General features: G+C 42.1%; 1 protein-coding gene and 1 pseudogene across 3 annotated transcripts in view; one reads left to right on the top strand and one right to left on the bottom strand.

Annotated features, from left to right (window-relative positions):
• Cpq (carboxypeptidase Q) overlaps positions 1-21,263 on the top strand; it is a 369,164-nt gene that overhangs the window by 285,656 nt on the left and 62,245 nt on the right. For all 3 annotated transcript variants that reach the window (XM_035449658.1, XM_027431533.2, XM_027431536.2), the window contains exon 7: positions 11,870-12,071. In XM_035449658.1, coding sequence (XP_035305549.1) covers positions 11,870-12,071 — 202 coding nt within the window. The remainder of the gene's footprint in view (positions 1-11,869; positions 12,072-21,263) is intronic.
• Positions 4,460-5,031, bottom strand: LOC113837401 (annotated as a pseudogene).

Raw genomic sequence — 21,263 nt, 5'->3', positions numbered from 1 at the left:
AGGCATAGGTCATTCCTGACAGCACAGCCACCTGCTATAGTAGCTCACCAGCACTGCTTGCTTCTAGCTAACTGTAGCTGAGTGCCTACTGGTCTCCCTTCCCGTTGCTCTCTCTCCTTGACCCTCCCAACCTACAGAAGTCATTCTTACTCTCAACTTCTGTGAGTAGAACTGATTTTCAGCATTTATACTATATCAAGCCTTATATCTATTTTAAAGCTTTATAAAGCTCTCTTTTGAAGTGTCCGTTCAATTTTTTTTTTTTTTTTGGTTTTTTGAGACAGGGTTTGTCTGTGTAGCTTTGGAGCCTATCCTGGCACTCACTTTGTAGATCAGGCTGGCCTCCAACTCACAGAGATCCGCCTGCCTCTGCCTCCCGAATGCTGGGATTAAAGGTGTGCACCACCAACCAACACCCAGCATCCATTCAATATTTTATAGACAACCCAAGCTTCTAGAATCATAAAACAAATAACTAGCAACGCTTTCCCTGGATTATTCACTAATCATGACATTCTTCCCCTTGTTGGCTGAAGAACCCTGAGAAGCAATGGTATTTGGGAATTTCAATAGATTGAGAATCCACACATACACTCAACAGAGAGGGGTGATCACACTTAAACAGAAATTCTAACTTGCCTACTCTGCCAGCTTCTATCCCAACATATTATATCTTCTTTGCGTACTCCCATGAGATGTCCATTCATTCAAAACCTTGTTACTGAGCACACATGTTCTTGGTGACATTACAGACTCATTGGAATATCATTACAGAACCTGTGTGCTTCTAAATACTGAAAAAAAATGCTTATTTAATTGAACGTCCAGTATTTTATCCACCAGCCATGGCCAGTAGGTTGTGATCATCTAGCCGGTTGGCTAGGCTAGGCAGTCAGAGGTAGCCTCACTTGTGTGTATGGTAACTAGAGTTGGCAGTCAACTGGGTTGTCCTTCCCTGGTGGTGTCTCACACTAAGGCAGTTTTTTGTATATATCTGACATAGGACTGCACAAAGATGGAGCCTTCTTGTGGTAGACTTTCTATCACATAAAAAGTGTTCCAGTCAAAAGCTTCTTGCAGCAGGTTGCCTACTGCCATCTGTGCTAATTCTTACAGGGTCTATTATTAGAAAAAGTCAGAGGGCCAGCATGGATAAAGGCCTGGCAAGAACATTACAGATGGTATATACATACAAAGGAAGGGAGCGGGGTATAATATAAAGAGGATCTTACATAATACAAAGGAGAAAAATAAGGCTGACCAGGAGAGTTAAAGACTACTCCCGGGAGCAATGGAGGAAGTCTTACTTCACATGAGGTCGTCTGGAAGAAATTGTCTAAGAAGATGACATTTTGGCAGAGCCCTGCAGGAAGCTGGAGGGGAGTGAGAAAGTCAGAACTCAGAGAGAGTGCACTTATGCAAATGGTGAGGAACTGGAGGTGGTTGGCAGGGGGGAGGTTGGTGGGGGATGGTGGTTGAGTGGGCATGAGGAGCGACGGAAGGTCGGGTCTGACTAGGAACTTAGACACAAATATAAGGGCTCTGCTCTTCACGCTGAGATGGAAGCCACACGGAGAGTTTGAGGGGAGTAGATTCAGAAACAGGGTCACTGCGCAGAGAAGAGGCTGACAAATGGTGAGGTGGAAAGACAATCTGGACACTACCACAGCACTCCTGCTGCACAGTGAGGTCCAGAGTTGCTGGCGTCCAGGTGGGGTGTTGAGAGTGGAGCAACAGGATTAGTTGGAAGGTAAAACCCACGGGGTGTCAAGAATGACTCTCAGCATCTTCAGACTCAGTGATCTTAGTGCTTTTGCTCTTTACTAAGTCGTTGCTCCTTGGAGATGAGGCGACCAAAGAAGGAAGACGCAGTGTAATGAATGACAGATGGGAAGACAGAAGGTGGTGTGAAGGGGCTACGAGACAAAGAATGTAGACAGCGTCTGGGGTCTAGAAGATGAAGAGAAAGGATTCTGAGAGCCCCGGAGAGGAGCCCATCAGCTCCACCAGCACCTTGCCATTAGCCCTGAAAGAGTCACTTCACAACAAAGAGAACATATTTCTTTGTTTCTGTTATTAGGCTACAGTGATTTGTTATGCCGGCACAGGAAACCAACACACAAACAGCTACTTAATACGAATGTGAAATTCAGGAGAAAGATATATGGACTTGGACTTCATCACAAAATAAAAAGAAAAAATCATTTAAAACTGGTTGCAATTTCCAGCAGGGTGTGTCCTGGGGAAAGACCAGGTGTTTTAATGCTGCTTCTGACCACCCAATACCCAGAGGCCAGAAAGCTGAGAAAAGCAATGAAAGTTGAGAAGGAGCATCAGGAAGACATAAAGAGAGTTGACAGCTTCAGATCCCAGAAGCCAAGGGAAAGCAGTTGTTTCCAGGCAGAAGCCAAGTGTCATTCAATCAGTGTCTGTTATTTAATGGTCACTTGTGATCTCAGCCCTGGAATGTTTTGCTAGCACCTATAATATTTTGGGAAGGATGGTTGATGTTTGAGAGTGTAGAGCATACTTGCCTTATGCTTTCAGACTCTGCCATACCTGCTCTGGTAAAGGGACGTAGCTCGGTAGCAATATCTGGATGCATAGATTAGTGCCCCTTCATACTTTTCTTCCTTTGTCAAATGTGTCAAGGTTCCTCTTGTCTAGGTCCTGGGGATATTATGTAAACAAGCATGATTCTCATTGCATGACACCTTCCAGAATAGTGGCTTTTTCTTAGGATTAACACCGCCTCTTCTACCAAAGTTTTATCCAGGTTTTCCTGTAGTTTCTTTCTGGTCTTGACACATGTTAATAAAATTCCTCACATTTGGTGTGGCAACCAGTGTCTGCTGAGGACCTCTGCCTCCTGCAATGCTACCCTGGTCTTTGTTAATGACACGTTTCACAGGTCTCCATATAATTTACTGTTAAAACTAAAACATTGCTGCACAAGAAATAGGGCCCCATTAATAATCATACTGAGATAAGCATGAAAACTGGGTCTGCCCGGGATGTGTGGCTGCCCACACCTCAGCTTCTTACTGATAGCTATTGAATAAATACATTTTCTCCATGAATAAATATCTTTCCTAAAATAAGACTTTATATTTTATCTTTTACCCTAGTTAATGTCCAATATATAGGAAAGAATTTTACAAAAATTAAAGGTTTCTGAATCTTTTTAAAGTGTCCTTGGAGACTTCCATTATTTTTTATCCAGTATCCATCATTATAAAGACACTCAAAAAAAAAAAAATTCCCCATAGACAGGAATCCTTGAAAAATCACCGCTGGGTTTTTTTTTTCTTTCTCCCAATTCTGAGGATTAAGCCTGGGCACTTGGTCGCTGAGACAAATGCTCTACCCCTGGACAATATACTCAGCCCTCTTTTTACTTTTAAAAATGGACTTCTGTTTTTATTGGTGCATGTGTGCACTCACTGCAGATGTACGCACAGAGCTCAGATGGGAGCATCCGATTCCTGGAGCTAGTTACAGGTGGTTGTGAGCTGTCTTCGGGTTCTGGGAACCAAACAGCTATTCTGGAGGAACAGCCAGTGCTCCTAACCTCTAAGTCATTTCTCCACTCCCTGCCTCTGTTTTTACTTAGACAAGATCTCACCTTGCCAAAGCTGGCCTTGAACTTGCAATGCTCATCTTTCAGCCTCCTAAGTAGCTGGCTTTACAAACATGCACGAGAGTCCCCAAACAGCAACTATTTCAAGGAGCTAGAGGTTTGCATTTCTTTTCCGAGATAAAAAAAAAAAAAAAAAAAAAAAAAAAAGCCCAGTAGAGCATCACTCTACATCATCAGCAGCCACAGCTAGAGTTACACATACCCTCGAGTTGCCAGGTGTGTCCTGTGTAGAAGTCCCCAGTTGCATCTTTCCCTGCCAGTGTTTATTGAACTCTACTCATGCACATGGTCGTTAAACTGGAAATGCAGCATAGCTTTGTCCCCTACCTCTTCTGGACTCTTGGGCATTTCCTGGCTCTTTTCATGTGGCCTTGGGAATTTTACTTATAGGAGGCCTTGAATTTTTATAGGAGCAAAATAAGGAGAAAACACAAATGGAATAGAGTGCAAGAGGCCAGCATGTTAGATAGGCATGTGGTGTGCTCATCATAAAAGGCTTGGAAAGAAGTCAGTCATGAGCTCACTGAGTGAACCAAGAGCCCTGAAGCTTCTTTTAGGTTTTCATTTCTTAAAGAAGCTTCAAACCCACTGCTGTTGGAAAATGGGAAAGGAAAAGCACACTTAAAAAAATAATTCTTATTAAAGCTACATTTCAGATCCTTACTAATACTAGCAAAAGTGTTTGAGCAAATAAAGCATATGGGGATATTGAGCACCAAGAAGTGTTCAAGTACTGTCTGTTTTCATAGAGAGAGAAAAAAAATCTCCTGCGTTTGGTTGGAGTAGCTTTTTTTTTTTTTTTTTTACTTTTATCTGCATTTATTTTATGCTGAATTTATTCCCATGCCATAAGTTTTGTTTCTTCAGTTTCTTCTGGCATATCTTTTTCTTCTGTGCAACCTCCTCTTCTGGCTTTGGAACAATCTGTCCCTTTTCCGTGATGATTACCTCGATGTGGCAGGGGGAGCTCATATTTGAGCTAATCCGGCCATGAGCTCTGTAAATTCGTCGACTCATCTTAGGTGCTTTGTTCACCTGGATGTGTCCGATGACCAGAAAATCTACGTCTAGACCCTTACGCAAGAAGGCATTACTCTCTGCATTTTTAAGCATGTACAACCAAAATTCAGCACTCTTTTTCGGCCACTGACCTGTGTCCAGCCCCGCTGTCTGGCCTGGGCCCACCTGCCGACTCCACCATTGTATCTCGGGAATGGCATACATTGCTTCTTCAATGTGACATCTTTCAGGTAATTGGTGGCTTTTCGGATATGCATACCCTTGATAGCCTGGGCAGTTTCATGGGTATTCTTAAAGTGAACCTGGAGATTTGAACCTCTTGATTTGCGTGATTTTGTAGGGTTTTCTGGGTCGAGAGAGTAGTGAACCATCTTCACAGGTTACCTCAGGTCGTTTACGGGAAGAGGAAGTCATTGGAGTAGCTTGGAACTGTGTTGGTTCTTGAGTATAAAGTAGTCTATTTTTTCTTGCAAGACAAAAATATGATTATTATGATGGTTTTTCTTGGTTGTTAGCTTGAATACATTTGAAGTTAACTAAAATCCAAATGACCGGGTACACCTGTGAGGTATTTTTTTCTTAATTGACTTATTTGACGAGGAAAGACCCAGTTCCAATCTGTATCTTTGAAGGGTAAGGAACCACTTCTAATGCAGATTGTAGCGATGGGAAGACCCACCTTTAGTCCGGACCACACCTTCTGCTGGCGGCTTACGTAAGGACATGGGAGAAGGAAGCCGTCTCTTTGCCCGCTTGCTCTCTCCCTTTGTAGCAAGTCCACCCCTTCACTGGAATTACTGCCTCCTCCTTCAGGATTCTGGTGTATACTGAAGACCAGCTGAGACATCCAGCCTCATGAACTAAATAACTAGATTCTTGGACCTTACATGCATTGTTGAGTTAGCTGGACCACAGCCTGTAAGCCATTCTAATAAATACTATATATATATGTATAGTATTTATCACATGAATATATATGCATATTCATACACACACATATATGTATATATATATATATATATAGAGAGAGAGAGAGACTTATTCTATCAGTTCTGCTCCTCTAGAGATCCTTGATTAATACAATGATTTTATTTTTTAAATGACATGTTGACTATAATAAAGTGAACCCAGCTGTCAGCCATAATCTTAGAGACATTTAAAGAAGCTTACGTAGGCTTCACAGCCAAGAACAGGGCAAGAGAAGTGGCCCATAAGGCACTTTACTGTCTGGCACACCAGCATCACCACACACAAAACTGTGCTTTTTTCTTCCCTTAAAAGATCCTGGTATCAGGGAAGGGGTCAATGGGAAGAAGTGCTTCTCTCATTCAGGATTCATTTCTGACCTTTGAACCTATAGAGGGAGAAGAGTTGGAAGGGACAAGTAGGGACTGACAGGGTAATGGGGCAGGAGGGGGTTGAGAGAGATTGGAGGGTGAGAAAGTTGTCCTTCCAAAGTTGTGTATAGGACATTTCTATAGCTCTGTATAGAAATGAATATGAAGCCAGTGACATGAAGTACTGGGCCAATGTATGGCACACAGGAAATCAAAATATCACTTCGAGATCTTGAGTCCCATGACTTTCATTAGTTATATTGCTACATCAATAATACAACTGTAGACCATGGTGGAAGACATTAATGTGATGTATAGCCCCCTTTAAGCCAATTTATCAAATACCCTAGCTGTTTCATTATTTTTTCAAATAGCAGAATGAATATAATCCTATTTCCCATGTAATTAAAATATATCTCTCCGCTGATGTTCATTCAGTATTTTTAGCCTGCTGACTCATTATGGTGACATTTACGGAGCCATCATATGTCTTAATACATTTAAGGCCTATCAGTGGACTCTGACTAGCACAAGAGAAGAATTCACTAAAACCCAAAGTGATTCAAACGACATTGTAAAAACGGGACAAGGATTGTACCACAGTAGGCTACCTCTGAGCACACACACTGAGTGATAGGTACAGGCTCCAGGGAACTCTACATTCTGTTCCCATTTCCAACCCGATGGAGGCTAAACTGCAATAGGTACCTGCAATTTTAGTACTAATGTAACTTACCCAAGGCTGCCCGTTTCCCCAGGCTTCAGCTAGTTTAGCTGTCAAGTGAAAATAATGTATGGCACTCGACCTTGTCATCATTCTCTTCCTACCTCTCCCCTGGGTACCCACGGCTGTTCAAAATCAAATGCTGCAGACTATCAGAAATACAAAGTTTGAGCTACAGGATAGACCTGACTGGAAAGCAAAACCTGCTTTTGACTTCATACAGAAGGAGATGTTTCTCTACCCACCCTCCATTCAGGACTAGGTTTGGACTGGAGCTCTGTAAAGAGCCAGTGCCAGCCATGCTGGGGTGAGGGTCCTTGGCGTGGCTGCAGAAGATGATTTCAGCCACCCAGCACACATGAGATGGTTTGCTTTCAGGATTTTTTTCGAGCTTGCCACCTGACCAAACAGTATTGCCACTATCATCTGTGAAGCATTAACAGCCAGAAAATGGTGCTGGGGCCCCATGTCAAGTGCCAACTCTATCTTCTTTGAAGATTAAAGTGAGGACACTACTCTACTAATTCAAATAATTATGAGGTTCTTTTATTTTCATTTAATTTGGGTATTTCAGTGTCACTTTAAATTTAAAAAAAAATACATGTTGAGAAATGTGGGGAAATGGGCATATTTTCTCTTGATTTTCTGTTGAATATTTTTCTCTATGTTAAGAGAAAGTTTAAAACTTTTAAAACAAAAATGAAGCTAATTTTAGGGAGAAAAGGGGGACGTTATGGAACATGGGTCAATATTTTTTTTTTAAAGAATCCCCTGGAATTTTATAAAAGCAAAGAATACAAACATCATCCTTGTGTTTATATTATAAAGCAAGCAACTGAAAACATTCAATATGTATTTTCAGCAGTTTCCTTCTTTTTAATCTTGCATTGCAACCAAAGAATGCTAATGGTAACCAAATTGCTTTTGGCCGAGCTGCTTAACCCTTGAGAAAAAGAAAATGAATAAGGGGGGGGGGGGGGGAGAAGTGTTGCCGGATGTGATTGCAACATACGATAGCTGTGAACCCCCAACCTGAGCAGATGGTGACTGATCTGAGAATTACAGTAAGAGGTCACAGAGAGCATTCCTCTGCTAAGGTTACATGGCAATGAGCTATCGTTTCCATGGCTCCTAATAGACAGCCACCAGCTTTGTTAAGAGAAAAGTGAGCTCACAGATCACATCCTAACTTATCCTTGAGCTGTTTAGACTCTTCCCCTGTGTGCCCCATGTTGTTTTTCCCCCAATCTGAGTTGGTCATCTCAGCAACCAAGCATTTTGTCTCAAGAAGTAGGCTTTTCCCTATGCTCTGTAAACAAGCGATGGGCTATCTTGCTGTGTGCACTGAGTAGCGGGTGACATGGGAGCAGGGCTGTCCTCCCTGTCACGAGCAGTGATCAGCTTTCCCCACCTACCCTGACCTGCTCATGCTGAGTAACCTGGATGTTTGTGACTTTGGCACGTGAGTGGTAGTGGTTCATCCCAGTTCCTTTGTGAAGACTGGTATCCCAAAGCTTAGACAATGACTCTGTGACTGGAGAAAAGGTAGCGTTGAGTATGGTGGATGGTTTGTTTTCTTGCTTCTTTATAGGAAACATATAGCAATGTTTATAGATGAGTAGAAAACAATAGTACACTGCTATCAAGTTAGCAACAGCTAATACATGAATGGAAATCAAACATCTCTCTATCTACACCAGGATTCCAGTTTGCTGACATCTGACTGCGTCCTGTTTTATTTGGCTTGAAGGAGAGTTTTATTATTTTAGGCTTTGGTTCCTAATTGGAAGGAAATTGTGTAGGAAGATGTTTTTATTTGTGTTTTCACTCCTCTCTGTGCTTAATTAAATTGCTTTATTAGCATAAATAATAAATTCTGTGTGAGTAGATTTTGTATTACGATCACGTAAAAATTAAAATCTATTCATCTGCGTGACTGTTCTCTTTGTATGTCTGACTTGAAAACTTGTGGCTGGAAAATTAGAAGTTGCCATCTGGAGACAGGACACAAAGCAATGAAAGGCAGAGGTGGGCCATACTCATACCACACTTTTCTCCATGGCTAGCTCAGCAACCATGAGGAAGTCTGGTGACCTGACTCAGCCCCACAGGCTTGTATGAAAACTATACTAGCTTATCTTAGCAGCCCATGGGATGAACTGTAAAGCATTTCACGCAAAACCTGGCTGGGAGGAAGTGCTGCAGACCCACTTCCTGTTGTCACAGCCAGCGAACAGGACAGTTTCCTTGACAATCTTAGCTTCTCAGTGCTAAAAAGACAAAAACCAGTAAAGCCAGTGATGCTACCCTTTATAAATGTCCCATATACCTGAGCCCCAAACTGCAGCTTCTCCAATCTCCCATGGGCTATGATTTACCATCTGCTTTTCATGAGACAATAAACGGGGAGTATACATTAGTGTGAAAGGCACATGGTGAAAGGCACGTGGAAAAAGATGGGTAAGCATGGGGATCCAACTCAGACTGGGTAATTCCAAAGCCTAGGCTCCTCATCTCTGCTGCTCACAGCCTTTGACATCTCCAGAAGCTCCTTTTTTAAAGATGATTTGAGTGCCCATCAATATCCTGTCATTGCACAGTGATATTGCAAAGTCCCGTCTCTGGGAGTTCTATTCTTTCGTAATCCAAGAAACTGAGAAAGCGCTTATGAGAAAGCACATCCCTTATGTGTTAAAAAGCCCTGGTAAGCTGGGCGTTGGTGGCGCACGCCTTTAATCCCAGCACTCGGGAGGCAGAGGCAGGCAGATCTCTGTGAGTTCAAGGCCAGCCTGGTCTCCAGAGCGAGTGCCAGGATAGGCTCCAAAGCTACACAGAGAAACCCTGTCTCAAAAAAACCAAAAAAAAAAAAAAAGCCCTGGTAAGATAGATTCATGCAACCACTTGTACTTTTGTTTAAAAGAGGCTACAAGTTCATATTCAAACTTAGGTCACACACGGCAGACAAAGAAGACAAGGCTCAAGGTGTGTTGGCATGAGGAGAAAAGGAGTGACTAGTCATTCTCCTCGGTGGTCAGGAGTGCCAGTTGCTATATAAGGAGAAATATCATGATCCCAAGGGCATGTCTACTGCACCAGGCTTCTCTTTAGTGCCAGGTATGGCCACTAAACTGCCAACTAGTTCCGCTTTTCACCTAAGCCCTTAGTAGCTAAGAGAGCTTCACCTGCCTGCCTTGTTGAAAATACCTGATCTGCCTGCAACTTGGAAACCTTCACATACAAGATTGCCCAATTCTATTTTCATTTATAAGATATATTATTATTTTACTTTTCTCCTTCCTGCAGTGTTTGGGGTAGAGGTAGAACAGAGAAGAAAAATTAAGACTGCCAAATTACATGTCTGCCTGATAACATTGCAGCAATATTCAGTTAGATGAGCCCTTAATATAGGATATAAATGTAAATATGTTGCATATTATTAATTCAAATGATGGTTACCATAGGGCAGTGTCTATGGCTGAGAACAAAGATAGCTGCATTTATTATAAGTACTTTGGAGTTTTCACTGAAAATTAAATGAAGACGCAGCTAAGAGATGGATCCTGCCTTGTTAACCTCATTCTTTTTAAAAGTTGTATTATTTTAGAATTTTGTGCAGTCATATTTTGCTGCAATCATATTCACCTCTCCCTCAACTCTTCTCGATCCATCACCCCTAACTCTGTGTCCTCTGTCTTTCTTCATCTTCCCCTATATCCATGAATGTGTAGTCTTCCACTGGAGCATGGGCTATACTCTCCCTTGATGGGGGATGTTCTTCTTTATATATATATTTCTCTTACTGGTTAATAGATAAAACACTGATTACCTAGTAGCCAGGCAGGAGTATAGGTGGGGTGACCAGAGGATAATTCTGGGGGGAGGACACAGAAAGGATCTGCCAGAGGGACGCCATGTAGCTACCAGGAAGATAGGAAGCCCAGGCCCATTCCGGTAAGCCAAGACCACATGGAAATACATAGATTAATAGAAATGGGTTAATAACTAAGAGAGAGGTAGTCAATAAGAAGCCTGAGCCATTGGCCAAACAGTTTATAATTAATATAAGCCTCTGTGTCTTCTTGGGACTAAATGGCTGTGGGACCAGGTGGGACAGGAACCTCTGTCTACAGTCCCTCTTCCAGCAGCTAACAGTTGCCAATCACTCCAAAGCTAGGGGTAGAATTTCGTGCCTAACTGCCTTATCTATGCTGAGATTTGGTCTGAATGGGACTTGCATGAGTCTTGCACATGCTGTCATAACTACTATGAGTTCCTGTGCACTGCTACCCTACTATGTCCAGAAGGCACTGCTCCTTGTGGTCACCCACCACCCCTGGCTCTCATAGTTTCTCTCCCCCTTCTTTGCCAATTTCCCCTAAGTTTTGGGAGGAGGAGGTGTGGTGTATTTGATTTAGGACTGAGAATTTTGAAATCTTTTATCTTCTGCTCCTGGCCTGTAGTTGTTCTCTGTGTTAATCACCATCTAGCACAAATAGAACCTTTTTGGTGAGGAGTGAAATATGCATTAGTGTATGGGTATAACAATAGGCCATTAGAAGTCAGTCTAATACTGTGTCAACTTAGCAACAGAATAGTGCTAGTTTCTTCCCCAGGAGCTTTGACTTGTCCAGCCATAGGTTCTTGGCCTGATGATGTCACTAAGCATGGGTTTCATCCTCTGGATCAGGACTTAAATCCAATCAGAAAGCAGCTGGTTATTCTCATGACAGGGTACCACTATGGCACCAGTGGGCATGTCTTGCTAGAGCAACTATTATTTATCTCACAAGGTACATAGTTGGGTAAGAGTGATGATTACTCCTGCTACAGAGTACAGAGCACATTCTAGTACAATAGTGCCTTAAGAAAAGTAGTTCAAAAACTATTACTGCTATAAAAATAATTGTGCAATTTTATTATATTCCCCTCCATTACATTTTTTTATAACTTTCCAGTTAACTCTTAGATTTGGCAAACCCCAGGATGGGAAATTGCACATCTTAGAACCATCAGGAAATATACAGAGTAGGTATTGATCAGGGCAGAGCAATATTATTTTGACAGCAATCTTTGAGGAGGTGAATTATTTGATAACACAGAAGCAGTAGATAGGAATCAAACATTTATCTCTTTTTAAATTTTATTTAGGCAAATATTTCCAACTACAGCCTGGTGATGGAGTCTGACTCAGGGATCATCTTACCCACTGGGCTGCAGTTCACCGGCAGTGACAAGGCCAGAGCTATCATGAAGGAGGTCATGAGTCTGCTGCAGCCCCTCAATGTCACCAACCTCTTCAGTGATGGAGAAGGAACAGATATTGACTTCTGGATCCAAGCCGGAGTGCCTGGTAAGACCAAAAGTGAAGATGATATTCCTGTTCTATGGTCACAGTGGTTATTGGCAGGCCAGGTATGGATGCTCTAAGGTAGACTCTGATTATTTTCACAATTGGGGTGGCAGTGCATTGCTTCCCCTCTGCTCTCCACTCTCCAAGATCTGCAGGGAATGGTTCTAGAATTAAGCCTTCAAGTCTTGATTTGTTTTAGAGGACATGCTTGCTGGTTTTTCACAACCAAACTTCGAGAAATTAAGCAGAAATCAGTCGCTGCTGCCAACTCCCCTCTATCCCAGCCCCTACTAGGGAAACTTCACTCACTCTGATATTGCTTTACCCACACACTGTTGTATATGAGCTTCCACAGGGAGAGATTCATTCTTTGAGGATGATTTGGTTCCTTATAAATGTGTTTGTCCTTGATGCTTCTGGTAAAAGTTTGGAGATAGATAGGGTTGACCAGATGGCCCAGTGGGAAAAGTCACCTGCCATCAGGATGAGTTTGAATGCCAGGACCCAGGTGGTGGAAGGAGAGAACTAACTCTCCTAAGTTGTCCTCTGACATTGACAGGAGCACTGTGGCACATGCGTGACCACACACACACACACACAGGTGTGTACACATACACCAGAGATTGGATGTAAACTGACTTTCCCTGAACAGAAGTCCTAAGCCAAGAACAGGAATGGAATCATGAAATGCAAATACACCTAGGAATTATAGGAACAGAGAGGGGAACAGATTTCAAGGACATAAATTTGTGCTGCTTCACAAATTTGCCCAAGACCAGTCATGCAAAGAGTTATTGGTATTGTTTATGAGCCTACATTGTGCCTCCAACACCATTACAGCCGTAATCAAAAGGACTATCTAGAGATCCATCTGCAAATTGTTCTGCATTTGTGTTATATAAATGGGAAGCCTAGCCTTTGAGCTATGTAGCATTACTGTTTCCAGAACTCCCACGTGTGTTATGTACAAAAGCAGGCTCTCCAGGTCCACCTCTGCCACTGTGTTTTCTGTTTACAAAACGGATTTCACCAGCAGCAACAAGATTACATGTTAAAGAAAGCCCGTTCTTGAGATAGTGTGGGTTTTAAAGGCATACTTTAGGTTTGGAAATTTATACAAATATCCATAACTAAGAATGAGAAAGTGATTCCTTTGCTGTAACAGGAGATTCAAATTCTGTCCATTTGTCCTGTGCATATTTTAACAAAAACTTGAAGTTCTCTGAAATCTGTATTTCCATTTAGAATGGCGCACAATTCCTTGACATATCCAAAACATTACACCTGTGATCTGTGGATACAAAATATAGGGACAAAAGCTTTTGCTTCGAGTGGTTCAGGATCATGTGATCGAATTTTACATTTTCTCAGTGAGCCTTTACTTGAGAGCCACCAAGTCAGCTGCTGTGAGGAAAAGGCTGGTGGGTCAGAGTAAATTAGGCTAGAGACTAAACTAGGGGCAGGAGGAGCTAAAATCTACAGCTGAATGGAGAGAGAGAAAGAAAAACAAACCTTGTACCGACCCCTCGGCCACCCTGTTTTGCTGCGTGTGATCACAAGAGCCCCTCACCTTATTCCTTCACACGTCTGTGTTCCGTAGGACTTGGTCTGCATGGAATGAACAGGCAGATTGGCTACTGTCATATAAGGTGATGAGGTACCATCCCTCTTTGCCTCTGCCAAGTCAGGTTTGATTTTTCATATAGCAGAATGGAATGAGAAATTTGAGCCTGTTTTGGTTGCAGAATCAGCAAGCTATACTTTTATCGAGCTTCCACCATTCATGAGGCCTCCTGTAACACGAATAAATAGATGACCTAGAGACTGATATTGGGGTTCAAACTTCAAGCTGAATGTCAAAAAAGCAAAGCAGCTTCTTACCTCTACATCAGGTTGAATGGGCTGATCCTGACTCCACGAGATCTCACCAAGCCTCAGATTGTAACCTCTCCTCAGCGTGGCTGGAGAATGAATGCCTGATATTGAGACCTTGCTTCTGTCTTACATACTTCCCTAATGTTGGGATTAAAGTATGAGCTATAATTCTCTTTTAGACTGATTCACTCTTGTGTAGATCCGGGTGGCCTTGGACCCTCAGAGATCCGTCTACCTCTTAATCCTGAGCCCTAGGATTAAAGGTGTGTGTCACCACCTCCTGGCTTCTGGCTGCTGGGATTAAAGGTGTGCATCACCACTGCCTGATCTCTATAGCTTGAGGCTGACTTTGCTTTTCTGAATCCTCAGGCAAGCTTTAATAAATCATAAATAATATACCACCACAGCTCCCAATCAAGCTTCTTTTAACATAATCAGATTAAAGCATCAGAGACCATCCTTTGGGAGCTGGTACCATTATCCTTATTTTAAAGATGGGTAAATAGACTCAGAGAGCTTACATGACTTGCACAAGCCAAAGTCACCCTGAGACCAGACCATTTTGATGTCAGGGCTACTAGCCTTTTCCCCACACCATGCAGCAATTCAGAGGAGTCTGGAATGCTGAGATGGTCTTCCCAGTGTTGGGCAGTGTCTAAAGTGTTTGTCTTATCCAGCCTTTGTTTATACAAAGGGCTTCAGCTCATTATTGCCTGGAATAATTTGCCATGGAGAGAAAGGAGTCTGTTATTGTAAATAAACTGCTTATTTCTCCTCACCTTCCTTGCTCTCCTCCAGGTCAGCAGGTTTTCTGTTGAGTCGGTGTTTCATTTTGCATGACTGTGAGTGCTTTCTTTCCTGTATTCTTTGCTCCTTTACAGTATTGTGAGATGGAAGCAAAGGGTTGACACCTGTCCCTTGCTATCAGGAAGCTATCTTTAAAGCATTCTCTCTCTCCCCACCTCTCTTCTCTCTTCTCTCTCTCTCTCTCTCTCTCTCTCTCTCTCTCTCTCTCTCTCTCTCTCTCTCTCTGTGTGTGTGTGTGTGTGTGTGTGTGTGTGTGTGTGCACATGCGTGCTCTCAATTTAGTTTTCCAGCCACACCAAGCATCTTAGTCCTTTACAGGGTCCACCCCACCCTCCTCTGCGCGCCGTGGTCATTCAAAGTGGCAGATTTTCCACATTGTACGGTCATGGAAGACAGAATCTCTATAATTCATATCCCTTTGCCAGAGTGAGGAACTCTTTCAAGAATTAATAAAACAGTCTTCCTTCTGAGAATAAAAAATGTGACCCCTGTCTGGCTAAGTTGTTGTCCAACTGATGAAGTAGAGCTACCAAGATGGGTGAACAGTGATCAAATATTACTTCCTGCCATCCGTGGGATCCTTCTTTGAAAAGCGCCACTTCCTGATAAAGAGGGAATTTTTAAGGAAGGTGAGGATTTCCACTGAGTAAACAGTTAAAAGTAGCTGGGATATCTGGTCAACCCCTCCTTAGGTGAAATCCTTCAGTGTTTCTCCAGTCTCCCTCTGTTACACATAACTGAAGTGTCTGCTTAGCCCGGAATGCAAAGCCCTTCTTGTTCCTCCCCTGTCTTGTGTGGCCCCTCCATGCTTTCCTGTGTATCTCCTAGCTGTCCAGTCAAACTAGAATTCCTGGACACACCTCCTCCTGTACCCAAATTTCTGGGTACCTGGACCTCCCCTATTATTGTATCAACAGCTAATTCCACGGTTCAGACCTTCACACGGCTCCCCCTCCCCCTTTCAGGCTCTCTCATCTCCTGCAGCTTGGGCCACTGTCACTGGAGCATTTTTACCAAACCAAGCTCACGTCTTACTTACAGTGCTCACTCTGCTTTTTGTAACTGTGAGCTTCTGGGAATGCCTCGGAATTCCCATGCCTGAGGGGAAGTATCGGCCCCTTGATAGCATGCTCGTGAGTCTACTACTGAATAAATTTGGTCAGTAAGTAAGGTCAAATTCTGTGGGAATAATATCTGTCCATCGCCAAATAAAATACTGTGAGAGGAGTTTACTACAATGTACCACCACCTCGGTGACAGACAGCATGGCTCCATTGCATGGGCCTCTTTCATTACATATTGCATTTTGTTTTAAACAATTCATATATTAGTTTCTCTCATCTTTGCCCAGACTCCATTGATATACAAAATATCCGTATTATTCATAATTTTGCAAATTTTTAGTCTTGCTTATTACTGTCTGCTGTCTCACACGACCTCAACAGAACTAAACTAAAAACTTTTCTATTATGACATTTCCAAATGCTTTTCTTCTAAACTGTTCTAAGGGAAACAGTCAGAAAGGACACAAGTCACTATGCTCACATGAAGTGTAGTACAAGGTTCATCCTCTGGATCAAAGGTACATGTTTTCTCGTCACCAGGTGGCATATGGCACCCCAGCAGTTCTGTGTCTAACTGTCCCTAAATAGGAGATTTCCTCCTGTGGTTAAAAGCGCTCTGTTCATTGGTATTCAAAGAGGCGAGAGCCTCCTTCCCAGTTCTCTTAACCCATCCCTTCTGTGTACCTGTGACCATGCCCAAATGGATGTGGTCAGCACTACAGGTACATGGGAATTCTCCCTGAGGTCAGTGTTCCAAGTTAAGGGGTTTTCTCCTCTCTGAGAACATTAGAAGGGAGCTCTCTGATCTGGGGCAGGCATCCTCAGTCCCTTGTGTTGTAAGAGCTGTGGAAATTTTATTCAGTCAGTGTACCTTAAGCAGTTAGCATAAGCCAGGTGCTGTCCGCACTGAAGATAGACAGCCAGATCTGTTCCCTTGAAGACTGAACTAAGGGAGTGGCACTGGGGAGGGATAGACTATTACAAAGAACTAAATAAAAAATACTAGAAAACAAAGATATTGGACAGCAGTAGGTTTATAAACATAAGTTTAGTTGGTGGCTGCCTTTTTTAAAATCAGTTTTTATTTGAATTAGAAACAAGATTGTTTTACATGACAATCTCAGTTCCCTTCTCCCTCCCGTCCTCCCCTACCCCCCCCAACTAAAACCCTACCTATCCCATACCCTTTCTTCTATTCTTCCCCTGACTCAACCTTTCTGCTCCCTCATGACCTCTGCATCCTTCCTCTTCTTCCCTTCTCATTCTCGTAGCTCCCTCCCCCTTTTCCTGTGCTCTCAATTTGCTCAGGGATTCTTCACCCTTTCCCCTTCTCCAGGGGACCATGTATGTCTCTTTTAAGGTCCTCCTTGTTGCCTAGCTTCTTTGGCAGTGTGGATTGTAGGCTGATAATCCTTTACTCTATGTCTAAAACCACATATGAGTGAGTAATATCATATTTGTCTTTTTGTGATTGGGTTACCTCGCTCAGAATGGTTTCTTCTAGTTCCATCCATTTTCCTGCAAATTTCAAGATTCCATTGTTTTTTTTTCTGCTGAGTAGTACTCCATTGTGTAAATGTACCACATTTTTTCTATCCATTCTTCGGTTGAGGGGCATCTAGGCTGCTTCCAGTTTATGGCTATTACAAATAGTGCTGCTATGAACATAGTTGAACAGATGTCCTTGTTATATGAATGTGCTTCTTTTGGGTATATGCCTAGGAGTGGAATTGCTGGATCTTGTGGTAGTCTGATTCCCATTTTCTTGAGGAGTCGCCATACTGATTTCCACAGTGGCTGTACAAGTTGACACTCCCACCAGCAGTGGAGGAGTGTTCCCCTTTCTCCACATCCTCTCCAGCTTAAACTGTCATTGGTGTTTTGGATTTTGGCCATTCTGACAGGAGTAAGATGGTATCTCAGAGTTGTTTTGATTTGCATTTCCCTGATGGCTAAGGATGTTGAACACTTTCTTATGTGTCTTTCAGCCATTTTAGATTCCTCTATTGAGAATTGTCTGTACCCCACTTTTTAATTGGATTGTTTGGTGTTTTGGAGACTAGCTTCTTGAGTTCTTTGTATATTTTAGAGATCAGCCCTCTGTCAGATGTGGGGTTGGTGAGGATCTTTTCCCAGTCTATGGGCTGCCGTTTTGTATTGCTGACTGTGTCCTTTGCCTTACAGAAGCTTCTCAGTTTCAGGAGGTCCCATTTATCAATTTTTTATCTCAGTGTCTGTGCTACTGGTGTTCAGGAAGTGGTCTCCTGTACCAATTAATTCAAGGTTATTTCCCACTTTGTCTTCTAATAGGTTCACTGTGGCTAGGTTTATGTTGAGGTCTTTGATCCATTTTGACTTAAGTTTTGTGCATGGTGATAGGCTTGGGTCTATCTGTAGTCTTCTACATGTCTGCATCCAGTTATGCCAGCACCATTTGTTGAAGATGTTCTCTTTGTTCCAGCGTATGAATTTGGATTGTTTGTCAAAAATCAGGTGTTCGTAGGTGTGTGGGTTAATATCAGGGTTTTCAACTCTATTCCATTGGTCTAACTGTCTATTTTTGTTGGTGGCTGCCTTTCACCCCCTTATCTGGGATGAGTCAGAACTCTTGCATTATCATTCCTTGACAGCTGTCTTCTAAATAGATTTGTTTGGCGCCCTCTTCAATCCTCAAGTTGCTCATTGAGCTCAGAATAAATGAGCTTCTTGCACACTTCTCCTTTGCAGCAGATTTGTTTCTACTCCAGCAGGAGCCTCCTGGTCCCAAGGCCCATGGTCCCCAAGCCTCCCAGGCTGATTACAGATTAGGTGAAGAGGGACTTTCTACACTGCAGGGGTGGTTCAGTTTGTCACTTACTGACTTGTGAAGCATCTTCCAGTGTTGTCTGGAATGGTTACTTAAAACTAAAATGTAAACTTTCACTTTGAAGTGAATGTGTTTTGTATTTTGTCTCCTTAACTAGACTGGGGGTCAAGAGAGTACTTTGTTTTTTATATACCCACAGTGCCCAATATTACCTGGAACATAAAAGTTTAATGATGAGACGTATTGATCTGAAAATGAACAGAACACAAGAAAAGTTAAGTGATGGTTTGTGCAATGTGCCAATAAGCGACACATGTGAACCACCTTCCAGAGTCCTAGGATAGAACACGGGAAAATGCTGCAAGAGGGGAGCTGGACCTTGATGAAAGCTATGTAGCATTAGAATAGACAGAAGTAGAGGACATTGCTGGTGAGGAAACAGTAGAAGCCATGCAGGTGTCCCTGCAGATAGCAGTCACAGAAAAGCTTCTCTGGACAGTGAGAGCAGTTGAGTGTGTCCAGGCAGATGAACAGGGGCCATGTGTCAGGTACAAAACTCATAAAGATGATGCCAAGAGGTCAGAAGTCTCCAGCAAGAGACTACTTGGTGAAATGTGTTATGAGTCCAGGGAGCTCATGCTAGGGGTACACAGGTCACGGTCGATAGAAGTCACAGTGTGAGACCCACAAAATGAAATGAAAGCTTGAGGAAGATGCTATATTAATTATAAAACTGTTGGCCGATGGCTAGGGCTTCTTATTGGCTAGCTCTGTATTAAATATTAACCCATTTGTATAAACCTTTGTATTTCTACATGGTCTTATCTTACCAGAGAACACCTGGTGCATCCTATCCTATCCTCCTGATCTCTACATAGTGTCTCTTTCCCACGCCTCTCTGCCTACATTTCCCAGAATTCTCATCTCCTAGTCCCGCCTGTCTTCCTGCCTCTATTGACCAGACAGTGTTTTATTCATCAACCAATAAAAGAAACATATATACAGATCCCATCAGCTCTTCTGGGATCTCCTTTCTATACATTTGACTCTCAATTTCTTGTAGATCATACTTAACAGTGGAGTTAGGTACCAATAAACTCACTAAAAAGTGACAATATTGAAGTCACACAATTCAGTAACCTAGCTGCCAAACACCATGTCCTAGTAACATAGCAACATAACTTACAGTGCTAATGCATGGGCCACTTCTCCTGTGACCAAGTGGTCAAGAGGAACTGTGGCTTCCTGATGCTTGGATTCAGCATCTTGAGATGATATAGAGTGGAATATTGGTGAGGAAAAGATCAAACTTAAAGTACAGTTTCTTCCAAATGCATATCACTTTCTCACCATGGTAAAGTTGAAAACTCATTAAGTTAATCCCTCATAAGCTTGGGGCTCTAAATGATCACTGAGTTCAATAGGTATTGTATTATATATGAATTGTGGTTGAATACAAAAGTAAGAAATGGCCTTTTCTCTCCAGGGGCTCACAACTGAGAACCAAATGATTTGGTTTACATAGTCATGAAGATAAGAAAAATGGCTTCATCGTGGAACACTGAGTAAAGCTAAATTTAAGTTTATGAGGAAAAAAAATACGAAATGATCTGAAAGCCAATGGAATCGGATTCTAGCCTTATATTAAGGGAGTAAGGAATGTAAATTCAGTTTGATCTGTTTCTTATTATATCCTAAGATTGTAAATAATGCTATTCTTCATAAGAAAAATGTTATTACAGGACTGGAGATATAGCTAAGTGGTAGAGCATCTGTCTAATGGTGCACGACATTGGGTTCAATCCACACCACTGTCAATATGTTACCACAGAAAATGTCACACAAATCTGGAAATAGAAAAACAGCACAGTATACCCCCATGCACCTATAACTCGGCTTACAGACACTTTCACTTATAGGTATTCTTAGTTCATGCTATATATAACTAGACTTCTACACCAGCTGATTTTAAGCAAATCTCCGACATAGCATCACTCCATTTATAAATAATTTATAGCTCTCAAAAATAAAGACTCATATACACAACAATAGCACTATGCCATTTTCTACCTAAAATGTTTTAGAGCAATTTCTTGCTATCATATTCAGTTATATAGCTAGTTTCCAGAGTTTTCTAATTAAATTCACTTCAATTGAACTTAAAAGAGTTAAAAAAATATATTATGGTTTGAAACAAGATTTCAAAAGATCCAAACAATACAACTGGGTGATACGTTTGTGAAATCTCTTACAGTCCTTAGATTTTACCTTTATCTGTTTTTTTTTCCTGCACTTCTTCATTTCAGAAGCCCAGAGATTTGTCCTGACTCCAATGCCATGACATTATTGACTGTGCTCCTTTATCCCCATTTCTTGCAAAATGGTCATTGCATTAAGAGGCTTGTTCTGACTTGAGTCTAATTCTGGATGGTGAGATAGATGACTGAGATGCATCTACTTACTCAACTTAGGAGAAACATCTGATACCCTCTCCCTCCCTCTCCCCAGTATCTATATGTAGAGATGTGGTACTCTCAGATAGTAGATAGATAGATAGATAGATAGATAGATAGATAGATAGGTGATAGAAAATAGATGGATCGATAGATGATAGATAGATAGATAGACAGACAGACAATA

The sequence above is a fragment of the Cricetulus griseus genome, chromosome 10 (genome assembly GCF_003668045.3).
Source record: "Cricetulus griseus strain 17A/GY chromosome 10, alternate assembly CriGri-PICRH-1.0, whole genome shotgun sequence".
In the NCBI taxonomy this organism is placed as follows: domain Eukaryota; kingdom Metazoa; phylum Chordata; class Mammalia; order Rodentia; family Cricetidae; genus Cricetulus; species Cricetulus griseus.
This window is presented reverse-complemented; position numbering and strand designations above follow the sequence as displayed.